General features: G+C 45.1%; 1 protein-coding gene across 1 annotated transcript; it reads right to left on the bottom strand.

Moving 5' to 3' along the window:
- Window positions 1–340: 340 nt before the first annotated feature.
- SOX9 (SRY-box transcription factor 9) lies at window positions 341–11102 on the bottom strand. Its single transcript, XM_063456362.1, has 3 exons — window positions 10177–11102; window positions 4903–5156; window positions 341–2771 (listed from the first exon to the last, which is right to left on the bottom strand). The coding sequence occupies exons 1-3, from the start codon at window positions 10605–10607 to the stop codon at window positions 2011–2013; spliced, it is 1446 nt and encodes a 481-aa protein (XP_063312432.1). The 5' UTR covers window positions 10608–11102; the 3' UTR covers window positions 341–2010.
- Between the last annotated feature and the right edge of the window lie 9566 nt (window positions 11103–20668).

Here is a 20668-nt window from a genome sequence, read left to right as displayed (position 1 = left end):
TAAACAATAGCTTCTCCCAGACAGGTAAGATCCAGCAATGTGATTTCAGCATACTTACCGTACAGAGACAGTCTCATTCGGATGGATAAACTCACGGCATGATTAGGAGTACAACTTTGTGCAAGAACTGTGTTTAATTTAGCCATGTATTTATATTTACAGATTATCTCTTTAATTCCTGTGAACTTCAATATTCATAATGCCATTGAAACACTTGTCTAAGCAAAATGGGAGTTGGAGTCCTTTACATCTAAAGAGCTACATTACATGGTAAAGGTTAACACAGAAGATTTTATTTCTTATACTTTATTAAATTGCCAACACAAGTCAACTCCAGTGCTGGTTTAGTACAATGTATTATATTTATTGAGAACAAATACACATACAATAAGTTGCAGAAAGATAAAGAAAAAAAAACAAAAATAACATTCAGATGAACAAAGGAATCTAATGGAGCGGCTGACATTCTAAAGTCAATCTCCTGTACGTCTTTCTTTCATTAAAAGGAAAATTTAAGGCTTGCTCTTTGTAACAAAGGCAGCAGTTAAGGAGTGCTCAATGGTAGCGCAACTTGGACAAATTAATATATATATATAAAAAACACATTAAAAACAAAATGATTCCTTTTTAAGCAAAAGTTAAACTGTTTGCTAAAGTCAAACTGTTTTATGTTGACAGTTATCATAGTGCACCATGGTTTCTTATTGTAGAGATATATATTTAATTGGTTCTCACCGAGCAGGTAAAACATCAAGATGTAATTTAACCGTTTACCTTATTGAAAAAAAATTTAAAATACAATTAAAATTGAGGCGTTTAAAAGTACTTGTCTGTTGTTTTTTTTTTTTTAAATAGATATAAAATGGTCGTAAAAGTCAGATCTATTTTCTTTAAACTTAAACAGAATATATCCTCTTTCTTAGATTTGTTTAAAAAAAAAAAAGAAAGAAATGTATGCATTTATTTCCCACTACATTATCCAGATTAATGGATGTTATCCTCATTAAACATGTCTTTTTCTCAGACTAAGAGAAGGAATTTAGGGTTAAAAATGAATAAGAAAAGAAAATGGAATGCAAGAGAATAAAAATAATAAAAACCCATAAATTAACAACAACAAAAGCATTTCTTCCCAGAGCGGAATCAGCAGCATGCTAATATATTTACTTTTTACAAAATAAAAATTAAAAAGATTGGGAATCTTTCCATAGCTTTTTTTTTTTATTTATTTTTTTCGCATATTTTTTATAAAATAAATAATTTAAGATTTTTCTTCCATTTTTTTCAGAATCTTTTGGGAATTTTAACCCACTTTCCTTCTGCAAGTCCAAGACAGCAAGGGCACTTGTCTACAGGCTGGTAAGAAACACATAGTGTCAGGCAACGTGTGAATTTCACTGCAATTTTGATATTGGCACTTCGGTATTCACAATACAGAGCGGCAGAAATACTGCATAGAAAACGGTTATAAAAAAGGCCGATCTGGTTTTAAGGAAACACAATATATAGACCTGGTCATGTGATCCAAATATTACACAAGAATAGATTGTTTTCTGTCTTTTAAAAAAATACTTTCAATTGTAAGAAAAGCAGAGGATGTATATTTTCACTAAGAGCTATTTAAGAAGTTGGAAAAAAAAAAAACACTTTTTTAAACATTTTTTTTCTAAAATATAAATGTATAAACCCCCCCAAAAAGGTAATGAAACATACACAGTACATACTAGAATATTTGCAAATAGAAAATAGTCCTCACAGAGGATCTGCTCTTTTATTTTTTTCCCCCCATTTATGGCTCAAAAAAAAAAAAAAAAAAAAAAAAACTCATGGCAAAGTCCACTGAACAGCACATTTTAATTGCTTGTCTGGAGTTATTCCTGCTGCCCCCTCTGTGTATACAGATAAGTCCTTTATCAAAAGTTCCACCCATTCTCACTGGTTGCCAGCAGAGGGCGCCACCTGTGTCCTGGAGGGTGGTAGACGTAGAAAAGTCAATGTCTTGTTTACAGTCTAGGGTCTGGTAAGCTGTGTGTACACAGGCTGTTCCCAATGTTGTGGGCTGTGTGTTTGGGGGATAGATGGGACCCCCGTATTGTCTGCAATAGGAGTGTACATGGGTCGCTGGCTGGAATTCATGTAACTGAAGGTGGAGTAGAGGTTGGAGCTCTGGCCAGCTGCATGGCTGTAATAGGAGTTGGAGCTCTGTTGTTCGGTATAATCATACTGTGAGCGTGTGATTGTTGGGTAGGAAGAACCGTAATGCTGCAGGTTGAAGGAGCTGTAACTGAGCTGTTGCGGGGAGTGTTGCTGGTGTTGGTCACTGTAATGACTGGGGCTCAGCTGTTCAGTTTTGATGTGTGTCCTCTGCTGGGACTGGCTCTGCTCAGTGCTTAGTGTTGACAACGTGTGTTGCTGTGGCTGTGGTGGCTGCTGTGGTTGCTGTTGTTTGGACAGCCAAGCGTGCCCAGCTCCAGTAGTGGCACTGGAAGCACTGCTGATGCCGTAGCTGCCTGTGTAAGTCACCTGGGTAGAAGCAACACCTGGATGACCGTTTGGGGGAAGATATTGGTCAAACTCATTGACATCGAAGGCCTCAATGTTTGAGATGACTTCACTACTTAGCTCTCCAATGTCCACATCACGGAAGTCGATATGTGGTGGTTGCCTGCCTGTCTCCTGCATAGGGCGCCCCTCTCGTTTCAAGTCAGGCTTTCCTGGCTGCACATCAGTTTTAGGGGTGGTCGGTGGAGTTGGGGGGCCTTGTGATTGACCTGCAGGAGAAAGTCGAATAACAGAACAATTACAATGCTGTTACTATATCTTACTTACGTTATATAATAATCAAGTATTAAAATACATAGATATATTTGTAAATATAGCAATGGAATTCTCAAATACCATACTGTATAATAATATTAGATATACAAGTTACATTAACTAATATAATATGTCTAACTTTATACCTCCGTCTTGGAAATGATTAACTTGGCATGTACCTTAAATCAGCAGCTAGTACCGCATTAACCTTAGTTATCTGCACAGTCATATCAAGGGGAAGGACTCGAGACCTGTTTACTCAACGTACCAAGCAGGTGGAGTGTTGCTAGGCTTAGTGCCAAGACACTAGTATGGCACACAAACAATGAGCAAACATTAATAAATTAGGAAGCTGGCACTTTGGCAAGACATAAATGTAATGCAAACGCCAGGGACGCCTCTCTCAGTGCGCGCCTGCTGTGCTACATTAAATCACTACACCACGTCTGATGGCACTGCAATGCCCCTCTCTAAGTGCGCGCCTGCTGTGCTACATTAAATCACTACACCACGTCTGATGGCACTGCAATGCCCCTCTCTCAGTGCGCGCCTGCTGTGCTACATTAAATCACTACACCACGTCTGATGGCACTGCAATGCCCCTCTCTCAGTGCGCGCCTGCTGTGCTACATTAAATCACTACACCACGTCTGATGGCACTGCAATGCCCCTCTCTCACTGAGCGCCTGCTGAGCTACATAAAATCACTACACCACGTCTGATGGCACTGTGATGCCCCTCTCCCAGTGCGCGCCTGCTGAGCTACATTAAATCACTACACCACGTCTGATGGCACTGCAATGCCCCTCTCTCAGTGCGCACCTGCTGTGCTACATTAAATCACTACACCACGTCTGATGGCACTGCAATGCCCCTCTCTCAGTGCGCGCCTGCTGTGCTACATTAAATCACTACACCACGTCTGATGGCACTGCAATGCCCCTCTCCCAGTGCGCGCCTGCTGAGCTACATAAAATCACTACACCACGTCTGATGGCACTGCAATGCCCCTCTCTAAGTGCGCGCCTGCTGAGCTACATTAAATCACTACACCACGTCTGATGGCACTGCAATGCCCCTCTCTAAGTGCGCGCCTGCTGTGCTACATTAAATCACTACACCACGTCTGATGGCACTGCAATGCCCCTCTCTCAGTGCGCGCCTGCTGTGCTACATTAAATCACTACACCACGTCTGATGGCACTGCAATGCTCCTCTCTCAGTGCGCGCCTGCTGAGCTACATAAAATCACTACACCACGTCTGATGGCACTGCAATGCCCCTCTCTCAGTGCGCGCCTGCTGAGCTACATTAAATCACTACACCACGTCTGATGGCACTGCAATGCCCCTCTCTCAGTGCGCGCCTGCTGTGCTACATTAAATCACTACACCACGTCTGATGGCACTGCAATGCCCCTCTCACTGTGCATCTGCTGAGCTACATTAAATCACTACACCACGTCTGATGGCACTGCAATGCCCCTCTCTCACTGTGCATCTGCTGAGCTACATAAAATCACTACACCACGTCTGATGGCACTGCAATGCCCCCCTCACTGTGCATCTGCTGAGCTACATAAAATCACTACACCGCGTCTGATGGCACTGCAATGCCCCTCTCACTGTGCATCTGCTGAGCTACATAAAATCACTACACCGCGTCTGATGGCACTGCAATGCCCCTCTCACTGTGCATCTGCTGAGCTGCATGAAATCACTACACCACGTCTGATGGCACTGCAATGCCCCTCTTACTGTGCATCTGCTGAGCTACATAAAATCACTACACCACGTCTGATGGCACTGCTAAGCCCCTCTTACTGTGCATCTGCTGAGCTACATAAAATCACTACACCACGTCTGATGGCACTGCAATGCCCCTCTTACTGTGCATCTGCTGAGCTACATAAAATCACTACACCATGTCTGATGGCACCGTTGTGCCCATAATAATCAACAGTTACTAAAACCACAAAAAGCAAAGCATCATGGCTGAGCGTACAGAACAGTTATTTTCTGCCCTTGAAACTCAGCTAGCCTGACCTCAGCAATGTTAAGGATAAAAGGGGTATGTTGTGCATACCTGAGTGTTCGCCTGGGGAATGAACTTCACTCATACTGGATGCAGAGTGTGGGGAGTCGGCTTGTAAGGCTTTGAAGATGGCATTGGGAGAGATGTGCGTTTGCTCTGAGCCATCGTCTTGCTCATTCTGCCCGTTTTTCACAGACTTCCTCCTGCGTGGTTGGTACTTGTAATCTGGATGATCTTTCTTGTGCTGAATTCGTAGTCTCTCTGCTTCCTCTACAAAAGGACGTTTCTCGCTCTCATTCAGAAGCCTAAAAAAATAATAAATCAAAGAGAAAGTTCAGTCTCCTGTACCGAGTACCTGACCCAAACACAAACGATATAAACAGGCGACGTGACAAGCATGCAATCCAGGAATTTCAGTAACACACGGCCAATCTCATCGCCTTTTATCGCTGAGACCTGTTTACTAACTAGCTTTGAGGCAAGGTAACAGCAAATGAAAATAAAACCGTATACCAAATTTGGAAAAGAGAAATACCTCCAAAATCGCGGGTCATTTGTCAATACACCACAACTCACTTTATGTGATGATACGTGTGTCTACAGGGGTTAGAATTCTACACGCCACAATCTATAGTGTTACTAGGCACCGTACTGCGACAGGAATGATAAACCCTAGTACCAACGCCTAAAAAGTATTGTAACCAGGCGAACGACAACGCAAAACCCATACCTTACCAGCTCTGCCAGTCTCTAGCAACTTGGCTTAAAGGTATGAGGAAAAATGGAAAAAAGCCACAATACCCTTTGAGCCATAAAGATCTAATTTTACAGTGCAGGGAGCTTTTCAACTATCAGATAAAGGGAGACAGGCTCCTTTGAAGTGGTTTGAGCAATCCCTTTACTGCCAATAAAGCAGAAATCTCACCACCCCGCAGGCGATAACTTCTATCTGAACCCTGCAGCTGCAAAGCGACTGCCACCAATCCAAGGGTTAAACTTGGAGTTGAACTAGTTTGGTCTTTTTAGCAATGAATCAGTTAAAGGCAAATCTAAATGTAATTACACGTGTGTACATTAAATGTCACGCCAGAACAATGCCAATTTTAATGGTCATGTCACATGTCAGACAGTAAATATTAACTTTAATATAGGGAATCTGATTTTAGTTGGGATTAACCTGTCAAGTGCTGCAGAGGTGAGCACCTTGCAAAGAAAGGTTATAACAAGGCGCTTTCAGAGAATTTGCATGCATCTATTTTTTCGAAATTGCATAAACTAGGTTAGAATTTGAAATTAAACTTTAAATATGACATTTTCATCCCTGGGACACATTGCATCCGGTACCAGAGTTTTATACTGAGATAAGAAATAGTGCACCCACCCGTCTAATTGGCACCTCTCCAAGTATGGAGCATTTTATGCACACTATTATCAGAGGGGACCATAACCAGAGGGTCTATACCTTCAGCCTCTATTTAGGGAAGCCTGAGAAGGGGCTGTAAGATAGCAACAGGTATATTACCAGAAGGACCACACGAATCCACGGGCAGTATTGTATATTACAGCCCTGGCAGAGTCAGTAAGCGGGCAGTATTGTATATTACAGCCCTGGCAGAGTCAGTATGCGGGCAGTATTGTATATTAGAGCCCTGGCAGAGTCAGTATGCGGGCAGTATTGTATATTACAGCCCTGGCAAAGTCAGCATGCGGGCAGTATTGTATATTACAGCCCTGGCAGAGTCAGTAAGCGGGCAGTATTGTATATTACAGCCCTGGCAAAGTCAGTAAGCGGGCAGTATTGTATATTACAGCCCTGGCAAAGTCAGTAAGCGGGCAGTATTGTATATTACAGCCCTGGCAAAGTCAGTAAGCGGGCAGTATTGTATATTACAGCCCTGGCAAAGTCAGTAAGCGGGCAGTATTGTATATTACAGCCCTGGCAAAGTCAGTATGCGGGCAGTATTGTATATTACAGCCCTGGCAGAGTCAGTATGCGGGCAGTATTGTATATTACAGCCCTGGCAGAGTCAGTATGCGGGCAGTATTGTATATTACAGCCCTGGCAAAGTCAGTAAGCGGGCAGTATTGTATATTACAGCCCTGGCAAAGTCAGTAAGCGGGCAGTATTGTATATTACAGCCCTGGCAGAGTCAGTATGCGGGCAGTATTGTATATTAGAGCCCTGGCAAAGTCAGTAAGCGGGCAGTATTGTATATTACAGCCCTGGCAGAGTCAGTATGCGGGCAGTATTGTATATTACAGCCCTGGCAAAGTCAGTAAGCGGGCAGTATTGTATATTACAGCCCTGGCAAAGTCAGTAAGCGGGCAGTATTGTATATTACAGCCCTGGCAGAGTCAGTAAGCGGGCAGTATTGTATATTACAGCCCTGGCAAAGTCAGTAAGCGGGCAGTATTGTATATTACAGCCCTGGCAAAGTCAGTATGCGGGCAGTATTGTATATTAGAGCCCTGGCAAAGTCAGTATGCGGGCAGTATTGTATATTACAGCCCTGGCAGAGTCAGTATGCGGGCAGTATTGTATATTAGAGCCCTGGCAAAGTCAGCATGCGGGCAGTATTGTATATTACAGCCCTGGCTGAGTCAGTATGCGGGCAGTATTGTATATTACAGCCCTGGCAGAGTCAGTAAGTGGGCAGTATTGTATATTACAGCCCTGGCAGAGTCAGTATGCGGGCAGTATTGTATATTAGAGCCCTGGCAAAGTCAGTATGCGGGCAGTATTGTATATTACAGCCCTGGCAGAGTCAGTATGCGGGCAGTATTGTATATTACAGCCCTGGCAAAGTCAGTATGCGGGCAGTATTGTATATTACAGCCCTGGCAGAGTCAGTATGTGGGCAGTATTGTATATTACAGCCCTGGCAGAGTCAGTAAGCGGGCAGTATTGTATATTACAGCCCTGGCAGAGTCAGTATGCGGGCAGTATTGTATATTAGAGCCCTGGCAAAGTCAGTAAGCGGGCAGTATTGTATATTACAGCCCTGGCTGAGTCAGTACGCGGGCAGTATTGTATATTACAGCCCTGGCAGAGTCAGTATGCGGGCAGTATTGTATATTACAGCCCTGGCAGAGTCAGCATGCGGGCAGTATTGTATATTACAGCCCTGGCAGAGTCAGTAAGTGGGCAGTATTGTATATTACAGCCCTGGCTGAGTCAGTATGCGGGCAGTATTGTATATTACAGCCCTGGCAAAGTCAGTATGCGGGCAGTATTGTATATTACAGCCCTGGCAGAGTCAGTATGCGGGCAGTATTGTATATTACAGCCCTGGCAGAGTCAGTACGCGGGCAGTATTGTATATTACAGCCCTGGCAGAGTCAGTATGCGGGCAGTATTGTATATTACAGCCCTGGCTGAGTCAGTATGCGGGCAGTATTGTATATTACAGCCCTGGCAGAGTCAGTATGCGGGCAGTATTGTATATTACAGCCCTGGCAGAGTCAGTACGCGGGCAGTATTGTATATTACAGCCCTGGCAGAGTCAGTAAGCGGGCAGTATTGTATATTACAGCCCTGGCAGAGTCAGTAAGCGGGCAGTATTGTATATTACAGCCCTGGCAGAGTCAGTATGCGGGCAGTATTGTATATTACAGCCCTGGCAGAGTCAGTATGCGGGCAGTATTGTATATTAGAGCCCTGGCAGAGTCAGTATGCGGGCAGTATTGTATATTAGAGCCCTGGCAGAGTCAGTATGCGGGCAGTATTGTATATTACAGCCCTGGCAAAGTCAGCATGCGGGCAGTATTGTATATTACAGCCCTGGCAGAGTCAGTATGCGGGCAGTATTGTATATTACAGCCCTGGCAGAGTCAGTATGCGGGCAGTATTGTATATTACAGCCCTGGCAGAGTCAGCATGCGGGCAGTATTGTATATTACAGCCCTGGCAAAGTCAGCATGCGGGCAGTATTGTATATTAGAGCCCTGGCAGAGTCAGCATGCGGGCAGTATTGTATATTACAGCCCTGGCAGAGTCAGTATGCGGGCAGTATTGTATATTAGAGCCCTGGCAAAGTCAGCATGCGGGCAGTATTGTATATTACAGCCCTGGCAGAGTCAGTATGCGGGCAGTATTGTATATTACAGCCCTGGCAAAGTCAGTATGCGGGCAGTATTGTATATTACAGCCCTGGCAAAGTCAGTATGCGGGCAGTATTGTATATTACAGCCCTGGCAAAGTCAGTATGCGGGCAGTATTGTATATTACAGCCCTGGCAGAGTCAGTATGCGGGCAGTATTGTATATTACAGCCCTGGCAAAGTCAGCATGCGGGCAGTATTGTATATTACAGCCCTGGCAAAGTCAGTATGCGGGCAGTATTGTATATTACAGCCCTGGCAGAGTCAGTATGCGGGCAGTATTGTATATTACAGCCCTGGCAAAGTCAGCATGCGGGCAGTATTGTATATTAGAGCCCTGGCAAAGTCAGTATGCGGGCAGTATTGTATATTACAGCCCTGGCAGAGTCAGTAAGCGGGCAGTATTGTATATTACAGCCCTGGCAAAGTCAGTATGCGGGCAGTATTGTATATTACAGCCCTGGCAGAGTCAGTATGCGGGCAGTATTGTATATTACAGCCCTGGCAAAGTCAGTATGCGGGCAGTATTGTATATTACAGCCCTGGCAAAGTCAGTACGCGGGCAGTATTGTATATTACAGCCCTGGCAAAGTCAGTATGCGGGCAGTATTGTATATTACAGCCCTGGCAGAGTCAGTATGCGGGCAGTATTGTATATTACAGCCCTGGCAAAGTCAGTATGCGGGCAGTATTGTATATTACAGCCCTGGCAAAGTCAGTACGCGGGCAGTATTGTATATTACAGCCCTGGCAAAGTCAGTATGCGGGCAGTATTGTATATTACAGCCCTGGCAGAGTCAGTATGCGGGCAGTATTGTATATTACAGCCCTGGCAGAGTCAGTACGCGGGCAGTATTGTATATTACAGCCCTGGCAGAGTCAGTATGCGGGCAGTATTGTATATTACAGCCCTGGCAAAGTCAGCATGCGGGCAGTATTGTATATTACAGCCCTGGCAAAGTCAGTATGCGGGCAGTATTGTATATTAGAGCCCTGGCAAAGTCAGTATGCGGGCAGTATTGTATATTAGAGCCCTGGCAAAGTCAGCATGCGGGCAGTATTGTATATTACAGCCCTGGCAAAGTCAGCATGCGGGCAGTATTGTATATTACAGCCCTGGCAAAGTCAGTATGCGGGCAGTATTGTATATTAGAGCCCTGGCAAAACCAGCCCAGAAAGCAGTAGCTCCCACAGAGCAAGCAGTATACAGAGTGGGAACACTTACCTCCACAGCTTGCCCAGGGTTTTGCTGAGCTCAGCATTGTGCAGGTGTGGGTATTGGTCTGCTAGCTTCCTCCTGGCTGCTTGTGCCCACACCATGAAGGCATTCATGGGTCTCTTGACATGGGGCTTGCTCTTGTTGGAGCCATTGACCCTGACTGGCATGGGGACCAGAGTCCAGTCATATCCCTTGAGTACTTGGCTCACAGCTTCTCTGATACAAACTGGGAACTTCTCATCCTCTGTCTCCTTCTTCATGTCCTGGTCCCCCTTGGGGAAGGTGTTTTCCTGGGGTCTGGTGTTCTCAGTGTCTGATCCTGAGCCAGAAGGGCAGGGGGAGGCTGCAGAGTCCTCAGACATGCTGGGGCTAGGAGCCTCTGACATACACTTATCTTGCTCATCAGTCATCTTCATGAAGGGGTCCAAGAGATTCATGTAAATCTGGGTGAAGGGGCTGGTGGGCACAGACTGGGCTCACAGGAGAGCAGAGTTCATCAACACTGCAGGCAAATTCTCCCCTGCACAGGGTAAATCACAGGCACACAGGGTTACTCTCCCAGCTGGGACCAGCACTCTCTCTCTCTGAGCCTGGCTGTCTCTGTAACAGGCTCTCAGGCTGGCTGTCTCTGGCTGCTCCCAGCTCTGTAACAGGCTCTCAGGCTGGCTGTCTCTGGCTGCTCCCAGCTCTGTAACAAGCTCTCAGGCTGTCTGGCTGTCTCTCTCAGTCTGTTGGCTGCTCCCACCTCCAGCTTTGTAACAAACTCTGCTGGAGCTACTGATTTAAATAGGGCTCCCTTTAACTAGCTGTAGCCAATCACAGCACAGCATTCCAACACACTGCTCAGCCAATCAGCGTGGGAGGAGGGAACAGCTCTCCCAGCATTGAGAGAGAACTCCTCACTGGGCTCTGCACACACTGAGAGAGACAGACAGAGAGAGAGAGAGAGAGAGACAGATACTGAGAGAGAGAAAGAGACAGGCAGAGAGAGACAGACAGAGAGAGAGAGAGAGAGAGACAGATACTGAGAGAGAGAGAGAAAGAGACAGGCAGAGAGAGACAGACACTGAGAGAGACACAGACACTGAGAGAGACAGACAGAGACAGGCAGAGAGAGACATACACTGAGAGAGACAGACAGAGACAGGCAGAGAGAGACAGACACAGAGAGAGAGCGACAGAGACAGGCAGAGAGAGACAGACAGAGAGAGAGAGACAGACACTGAGAGAGAGAGACAGAGACAGGCAGAGAGACAGACAGAGACAGACACAGAGAGAGAGAGACAGACACTGAGAGAGACAGACACTGAGAGAAACAGACACTGAGAGAGACAGACAAAGATAGACACTGAGAGAGAGACAGACACAGAGACAGACACAGATAGACACTGAGAGAGACAGACAGACACAGAGAGACAGGCAGAGAGAGACAGACACAGAGAGAGAGCGACAGAGACAGGCAGAGAGAGACAGGCAGAGAGAGATAGACACAGAGAGAAAGAGAGACAGAGACAGGCAGAGAGAGAGACAGACACTGAGAGAGAGAGACAGAGACAGGCAGAGAGAGACAGATAGAGAGAGAGAGAGACATACACAGAGAGAGACAGACAGAGACAGGCAGAGAGAGACAGGCAGAGAGAGACAGACAGAGACAGGCAGAGAGAGACAGACACAGAGAGAGAGAGAGACAGAGACAGGCAGAGAGAGACAGACAGAGAGAGAGAGACAGACACTGAGAGAGAGAGACAGGCAGAGAAACAGACAGAGACAGACACACAGAGAGAGAGACAGACACTGAGAGAGACAGACACTGAGAGAGAGACAGACACAGATAGACACTGAGAGAGAGACAGACACAGAGAGAGAGACAGACACAGAAAGACACTGAGAGAGATAGACAGACACAGAGAGACAGGCAGAGAGAGACAGACACAGAGAGAGACAAACACAGAGAGAGAGACAGAGACAGGCAGAGAGAGAGAGAGAGAGAGAGAGACACAGAGAGAGAGACAGAGACAGGCAGAGAGAGACAGACAGACACTGAGAGAGAGAGAGACAGAGAGAGAGAGACAGAGACAGGCAGAGAGAGACAGACACAGAGAGAGAGACAGACACTGAGAGAGAAATGCAGAGAGAGGGACACTGAGAGAGAGAGAGACACAGTTAGAGAGACAGACAATGAGAGACAGACTGAGAGACACAGAGACAGAGTGAGAGAGATACCTGGAGTTAGAATGAGAGACACAGAGACAGACAGAAACAGACTGAGACAGTGAGAGCAGAGACACGCACATAGAGGGACAGAGTGAGACCAATAAAGTGATTGAGAGACACAGAGAGAGAAAGGGCAAGAATGAGAGAGACAGAGAGAGGGCGAGGATGAGAGAGACAGAGAGAGGGCGAGGATGAGAGAGACAGAGAGAGGGCGAGGATGAGAGAGACAGAGAGAGGGCAAGAATGAGAGAGACAGAGAGAGGGCGAGGATGAGAGAGACAGAGAGAGGGCGAGGATGAGAGAGACAGAGAGAGGGCGAGGATGAGAGAGACAGAGAGAGGGCGAGGATGAGAGAGAGCAGGTAGTGAAGTTGATGCGTTTGGTTAAACAGATATTATTCTTGTAAGAAATGGGGCTGAATTACCTACCCTGAATTACACTGTATCAACATCCACTTACCTTCCCACTGCTTCCCTGCACTGTATCAACATCCACTTACCTTCCCACTGCTTCCCTGCACTGTATCAACATCCACCTACCTTCCCACTGCTTCCCTGCACTGTATCAACATCCACCTACCTTCCCACTGCTTCCCTGCACTGTATCAACATCCACCTACCTTCCCACTGCTTCCCTGCACTGTATCAACATCCACTTACCTTCCCACTGCTTCCTTGCACTGTATCAACATCCACCTACCTTCCAACTGCTTCCCTGCACTGTATCAACATCCACCTACCTTCCCACTGCTTCTCTGCACTGTATCAACATCCACCTACCTCCCCACTGCTTCCCTGCACTGTAACAACATCCACCTACCTTCCCACTGCTTCCCTGCACTGTATCAACATCTACCTACCTTCCCACTGCTTCCCTGCACTGTAACAACATCCACCTACCTTCCCACTGCTTCCCTGCACTGTATCAACATCTACCTACCTTCCCACTGCTTCCCTGCACTGTATCAACATCCACCTACCTTCCCACTGCTTCCCTGCACTGTAACAACATCCACCTACCTTCCCACTGCTTCCCTGCACTGTATCAACATCCACCTACCTTCCCACTGCTTCCCTGCACTGTATCAACATCTACCTACCTTCCCACTGCTTCCCTGCACTGTATCAACATCCACCTACCTTCCCACTGCTTCCCTGCACTGTAACAACATCCACCTACCTTCCCACTGCTTCCCTGCACTGTATCAACATCCACCTACCTTCCCACTGCTTCTCTGCACTGTATCAACATCCACCTACCTTCCCACTGCTTCCCTGCACTGTATCAACATCCACCTACCTTCCCACTGCTTCCCTGCACTGTAACAACATCCACCTACCTTCCCACTGCTTCCCTGCACTGTATCAACATCTACCTACCTTCCCACTGCTTCCCTGCACTGTATCAACATCCACCTACATTCCCACTGCTTCCCTGCACTGTATCAACATCCACTTACCTTCCCACTGCTTCCCTGCACTGTATCAACATCCACCTACCTTCCCACTGCTTCTCTGCACTGTATCAACATCCACTTACCTTCCCACTGCTTCTCTGCACTGTATCAACATCAACCTACCTTCCCACTGCTTCCCTGCACTGTATCAACATCCACCTACCTTCCCACTGCTTCCCTGCACTGTATCAACATCCACCTACCTTCCCACTGCTTCCCTGCACTGTATCAACATCCACCTACCTTCCCACTGCTTATCTGCACTGTATCAACATCCACCTACCTTCCCACTGCTTCCCTGCACTGTATCAACATCCACCTACCTTCCCACTGCTTCTCTGCACTGTATCAACATCCACCTACCTTCCCACTGCTTCCCTGCACTGTATCAACATCCACCTACCTTCCCACTGCTTCTCTGCACTGTATCAACATCCACTTACCTTCCCACTGCTTCTCTGCACTGTATCAACATCAACCTACCTTCCCACTGCTTCCCTGCACTGTATCAACATCCACCTACCTTCCCACTGCTTCCCTGCACTGTATCAACATCCACCTACCTTCCCACTGCTTCCCTGCACTGTATCAACATCCACCTACCTTCCCACTGCTTATCTGCACTGTATCAACATCCACCTACCTTCCCACTGCTTCCCTGCACTGTATCAACATCCACCTACCTTCCCACTGCTTCTCTGCACTGTATCAACATCCACCTACCTTCCCACTGCTTCCCTGCACTGTATCAACATCCACCTACCTTCCCACTGCTTCTCTGCACAGTAATACCATGTACCTACCTTCCCACTGCTTCCCTGCACAGTAATAACATGTACCTACCTTCCCACTGCTTCCCTGCACAGTAATAACATGTACCTACCTTCCCACTGCTTCCCTGCACAGTAATAACATGTACCTACCTTCCCACTGCTTCCCTGCACAGTAATAACATGTACCTACCTTCCCACTGCTTCCCTGCACAGTAATAACATGTACCTACCTTCCCACTGCTTCCCTGCACTGTAACAACATCCACCTACCTTCCCACTGCTTCTCTGCACAGTAATAACATGTACCTACCTCGCCACTGCTTCTCTGCACAGTAATAACATGTACCTACCTTCCCACTGCTTCCCTGCACAGTAATAACATGTACCTACCTTCCCACTGCTTCCCTGCACAGTAATAACATGTACCTACCTTCCCACTGCTTCCCTGCACAGTAATAACATGTACCTACCTTCCCACTGCTTCCCTGCACAGTAATAACATGTACCTACCTTCCCACTGCTTCCCTGCACAGTAATAACATGTACCTACCTTCCCACTGCTTCCCTGCACAGTAATAACATGTACCTACCTTCCCACTGCTTCCCTGCACAGTAATAACATGTACCTACCTTCCCCTGGCTGCAGCCTGTCCCTGTGTTTGTTTATTAGATGCCTTTGTGAATGATTGGAATTGCAGGGAGGCCCATTTAGATTCCCTGTATTTGGGGATGTGTATTGAAGCAATCTAATCGAGGCTGAATCCTGGCTGTCACTAATGTCACTGTGTGTGCACTGTGTGTACACTGTGTGTACAGGGTTATTATATCCCTGGATCACAGAATATCCCAATGATATACACTTAGTTACATATGGACTGAAATTAGCGACAAAATAACCATTTTTATTTCTTTTTTTGCTGAACTTGGTTTTCTGGTGATATAAAAGTGCACTTGTCTATAAATCGTGTAATTAGAGGGGATATTGCACACAGGGATATTAGAGGGGATATTGCACACAGGGATATAGTTTAACTAGAAGTTAGATTGTTAGAATATAAGAATATTATATGTGGAGGGAGAGGGGGAGGAGGGGGGGGGATTATTCTTTTCCTGCATTTATAACAATCATTTATATGCCCGTAAATATCCAGCATTTCTATGGGGAAGTAGGTATTTGTATTTTATTTACATGGGGAGAAAGGGGTACAATTCAGATTTAATTTGCAGAATAATCGGATTTGGAAAAATGCACAAAAATGTAATGACGAATCGTGTCCAGAGGGGGCGCCAAATGCTCAGAAACCCAGCACTCGCCCAATAACTGGCATTTCAGTTGGGAGGAGGGGGGAGGAAAATAGATGGCTATTCTTTCTGATCACAAAGATTGTCAATGAATAAGCATTGCTTGGTGACCTTGGAGGGATAGCAGCAATGTGTGACTGGCCACTGATTGCTGCTAATTACCTGCTATCTGCAAATCCCAAGCCCACCTCTGCTGGGAGGCCATTCCTTGTCATTACAGCTCCACACAGGGAGCTCGCTAAACTCGCTACATTCACAGAATTGCTCGGGTTTGCTCCATGTTCCCTTTGAATTTCGTTAGAAAACTCTAAGCAGATATTTTATTGAAATCAAATAATAGATATTTGTTAATTGTATGAAATCTAATAATATAAATATATTTCTGTATTTAATCCCAAATTACTTTCCCCGTATTTATTAAATTCGCTCTGTTTCTGATAAATCAATTCGTTTTGTGAATTACTCCGATGGAGACATTTCATAGAGAGGGTGCGGGTGGGAGTAACAATGTTACAAATCATTCACTTATTCGGCTTTCTGTTTCCTAAAGATTTATGGCTGATGATAACAAGTGGATTAGCTACAAATATCTGCCTCTGAATTCACTGGCGCTGGACTCAGCTTGCAGTAAATGGTTTTACTTTCACAGAAAATCATTCTGATAAAATCTCTAAATCTAAACGATTTTACCAAAGTATCTAAATTCATCAGTTCGAAGCAGAATGGGAGAAATATCCCAATGTTATAAAATAATAATAATATATAATAATAATAATTAATAATAGTAATAGTAATAATATACTATAATAAAAGTAATAATATAATAATATAATAATAACATACTATAATAGCATACTATAATAACATACTATAATAATATAATATAATAATAATAGTAATAGTAATAATAATAATAATAATAATAACATACTATAATAATATAATAATAATAATATAAAATAGTAATAATAATAATAATAATACTATAATAATAATAATAGTAATAATATAATAATTAATAATAATAATAACAGAAAAAGCCAAAAAATACAAACTCGGAAAATTAGAACAAAGGGGATTAAAAGCGATTTTAATAATACATTAAATACAAAGATTAATTAACTTGTAAAGAAATAAAACAAAAATAAATCTCCAACCACGAAAATCAACAAAAACATTCTTCCATAAAATATTTTCAAGAAAGAAAGAAATAAATCCATTAAAAACATTAAACGTTAAATAAAATAACATCTCGCCGCCTTCCCTGCTGTACTGTCAGCTTATTTACCTTACACTTACATTGCTCTAATAATAAATGTATTTACAGGCAGGCTCCCACTAAATGCTCTGCAGGCTCCCACTAAATGCTCTGAAATGCTCTGCAGGCTCCCACTAAATGCTCTGCAGGCTCCCACTAAATGCTCTGAAATGCTCTGCAGGCTCCCACTAAATGCTCTGCAGCCTCTCAGTACATGCTCTGCAGGCTCCCACTAAATGCTCTGCAGGCTCCCACTAAATGCTCTGCAGGCTCCCACTAAATGCTCTGAAATGCTCTGCAGGCTCCCACTAAATGCTCTGCAGGCTCCCACTAAATGCTCTGAAATGCTCTGCAGGCTCCCACTAAATGCTCTGCAGCCTCTCAGTACATGCTCTGCAGGCTCCCACTAAATGCTCTGCAGGCTCCCACTAAATGCTCTGCAGGCTCCCACTAAATGCTCTGAAATGCTCTGCAGGCTCCCACTAAATGCTCTGCAGGCTCCCACTAAATGCTCTGAAATGCTCTGCAGGCTCTCAGTAAATGCTCTGCAGGCTCCCACTAAATGCTCTGCAGGCTCCCACTAAATGCACTGAAATGCTCTGCAGGCTCCCACTAAATGCTCTGCAGGCTCCCACTAAATGCTCTGAAATGCTCTGCAGGCTCTCAGTAAATGCTCTGCAGGCTCCCACTAAATGCTCTGCAGGCTCCCACTAAATGCTCTGAAATGCTCTGCAGGCTCCCACTAAATGCTCTGCAGGCTCCAACTAAATGCTCTGAAATGCTCTGCAGGCTTCCACTAAATACTCTGCAGGCTCCCACTAAATGCTCTGCAGGCTCCCACTAAATACTCTGCAGGCTCCCACTAAATGTTCTGCAGGCTCCCACTAAATGCTCTGAAATGCTCTGCAGGCTCCAACTAAATACTCTGCAGGCTCCCACTAAATGCTCTGCAGGCTCCCACTAAATGCTCTGAAATGCTCTGCAGGCTCTCAGTAAATGCTCTGCAGGCTCCCACTAAATGCTCTGCAGGCTCCCACTAAATGCTCTGAAATGCTCTGCAGGCTCCCACTAAATGCTCTGCAGGCTCCCACTAAATGCTCTGAAATGCTCTGCAGGCTTCCACTAAATACTCTGCAGGCTCCCACTAAATGCTCTGCAGGCTCCCACTAAATACTCTGCAGGCTCCCACTAAATGTTCTGCAGGCTCCCACTAAATGCTCTGAAATGCTCTGCAGGCTCCAACTAAATACTCTGCAGGCTCCCACTAAATGCTCTGCAGGCTCCCACTAAATGCTCTGAAATGCTCTGCAGGCTCCCACTAAATACTCTGCAGGCTCCCACTAAATACTCTGCAGGCTCCCACTAAATGCTCTGAAATGCTCTGCAGGCTCCCACTAAATACTCTGCAGGCTCTCAGTAAATACTCTGCAGGCTCCCATTAAATGCTCTGCAGGCTCTCACTAAATACTCTGCAGGCTCTCAGTAAATGCTCTGCAGGCTCCCACTAAATGCTGTGCAGGCTCCCAGTAAATACGCTGCAGGCTCCCACTAAATGCTCTGCAGGCTTCCACTAAATGCTCTGCAGGCTCTCAGTAAATACTCTGAAATGCTCTGCAGGCTCCCAATAAATGCTCTGCAGGCTCTCAGTAAATAATCTGCAGGCTCCCACTAAATGCTCTGCAGGCTCTCAGTAAATACTCTGAAATGCTCTGCAGGCTCCCACTAAATGCTCTGCAGGCTCTCAGTAATTAATCTGTAGGCTCCCACTAAATGCTCTGCAGGCTCTCAGTAAATACTTTGCAGGCTCCCAGTAGCTGCTCTGCAGGCTCCCAGTAAATGCTCTGCGCTGCATGTTTCCCTGTGCTCTGCAGGCTCCCAGTAAATGCGCTGCGCTGCATGTTTCCATGTGCTCTGCAGGCTCCCAGTAAATGCGCTGCGCTGCATGTTTCCCTGTGCTCTGCAGGCTCCCAGTAAATGCTCTGCGCTGCATGTTTCCCTGTGCTCTGCAGGCTCCCAGTAAATGCTCTGCGCTGCATGTTTCCCTGTGCTCTGCAGGCTCCCAGTAAATGCTCTGCGCTGCATGTTTCCCTGTGCTCTGCAGGCTCCCAGTAAATGCTCTGCGCTGCATGTTTCCCTGTGCTCTGCAGGCTCCCAGTAAATGCTCTGCGCTGCATGTTTCCCTGTGCTCTGCAGGCTCCCAGTAAATGCACTGCGCTGCATGTTTCCCTGTGCTCTGCAGGCTCCCAGTAAATGCTCTGCGCTGCATGTTTCCCTGTGCTCTGCAGGCTCCCAGTAAATGCTCTGCGCTGCATGTTTCCCTGTGCTCTGCAGGCTCCCAGTAAATGCTCTGCGCTGCATGTTTCCCTGTGCTCTGCAGCAAATCCCAAGCCTTTTCTTTCTAGATCTTGTAAGCAGAGACAGCGGTAAGTATCACTGACAGCTGGGTACCTACCTGCCGATACAGAGACATTTTATTTCTTTTTAATGCTGCGTACAACACATCTATCTCTGCAATTTTATTTATTATTTCTAATAACAAAAAATATGTACTTTTAACCAAAATGTGTACCAATAATAGAGAAATGACAGGATTTCTGGTCAGTAGCTTCTCACACTGTCTCTAATTCCTGGATATTCCTATAGAAAGACTGTCTGCAAATCTCAACTGATAAACACCAGAAAAACAGCAGTTTGGGGATTGGATGGATAAATTAATGGTAATTACTACAAAGTGAAATCTTAATTTATTCTATGTGTTTCTATAGAACCAGGGCCCTATCTATATATAATGCCCATTTATTCTATGTGTTTCTATAGAACCAGGGCCCTATCTATATATAATGTCCATTTATTCTATGTGTGTCTATAGAACCAGGGCCCTAACTATATATAATGTCCATTTATTCTATGTGTTTCTATAGAACCAGGGCACTGTCTATATATAATGTCCATTTATTCTATGTGTGTCTATAGGACCAGGGCACTATCTATATATAATGTCCATTTATTCTATGTGTTTCTATAGAACCAGGGCCCTATCTATATATAATGCCCATTTATTCTATGTGTTTCTATAGAACCAGGGCCCTATCTATATATAATGTCCATTTATTCTATGTGTGTCTATAGAACCAGGGCCCTAACTATATATAATGTCCATTTATTCTATGTGTTTCTATAGAACCAGGGCACTGTCTATATATAATGTCCATTTATTCTATGTGTTTCTATAGGACCAGGGCACTATCTATATATAATGTCCATTTATTCTATGTGTGTCTATAGAACCAGGGCACTATCTATATATAATGTCCATTTATTCTATGTGTTTCTATAGGACCAGGGCCCTATCTATATATAATGTCCATTTATTCTATGTGTGTCTATAGAACCAGGGCACTATCTATATATAATGTCCATTTATTCTATGTGTTTCTATAGAACCAGGGCACTGTCTATATATAATGTCCATTTATTCTATGTGTGTCTATAGGA

This window comes from Pelobates fuscus, chromosome 5 (assembly GCF_036172605.1).
Source record: "Pelobates fuscus isolate aPelFus1 chromosome 5, aPelFus1.pri, whole genome shotgun sequence".
Classification (NCBI taxonomy): domain Eukaryota; kingdom Metazoa; phylum Chordata; class Amphibia; order Anura; family Pelobatidae; genus Pelobates; species Pelobates fuscus.
This window is presented reverse-complemented; position numbering and strand designations above follow the sequence as displayed.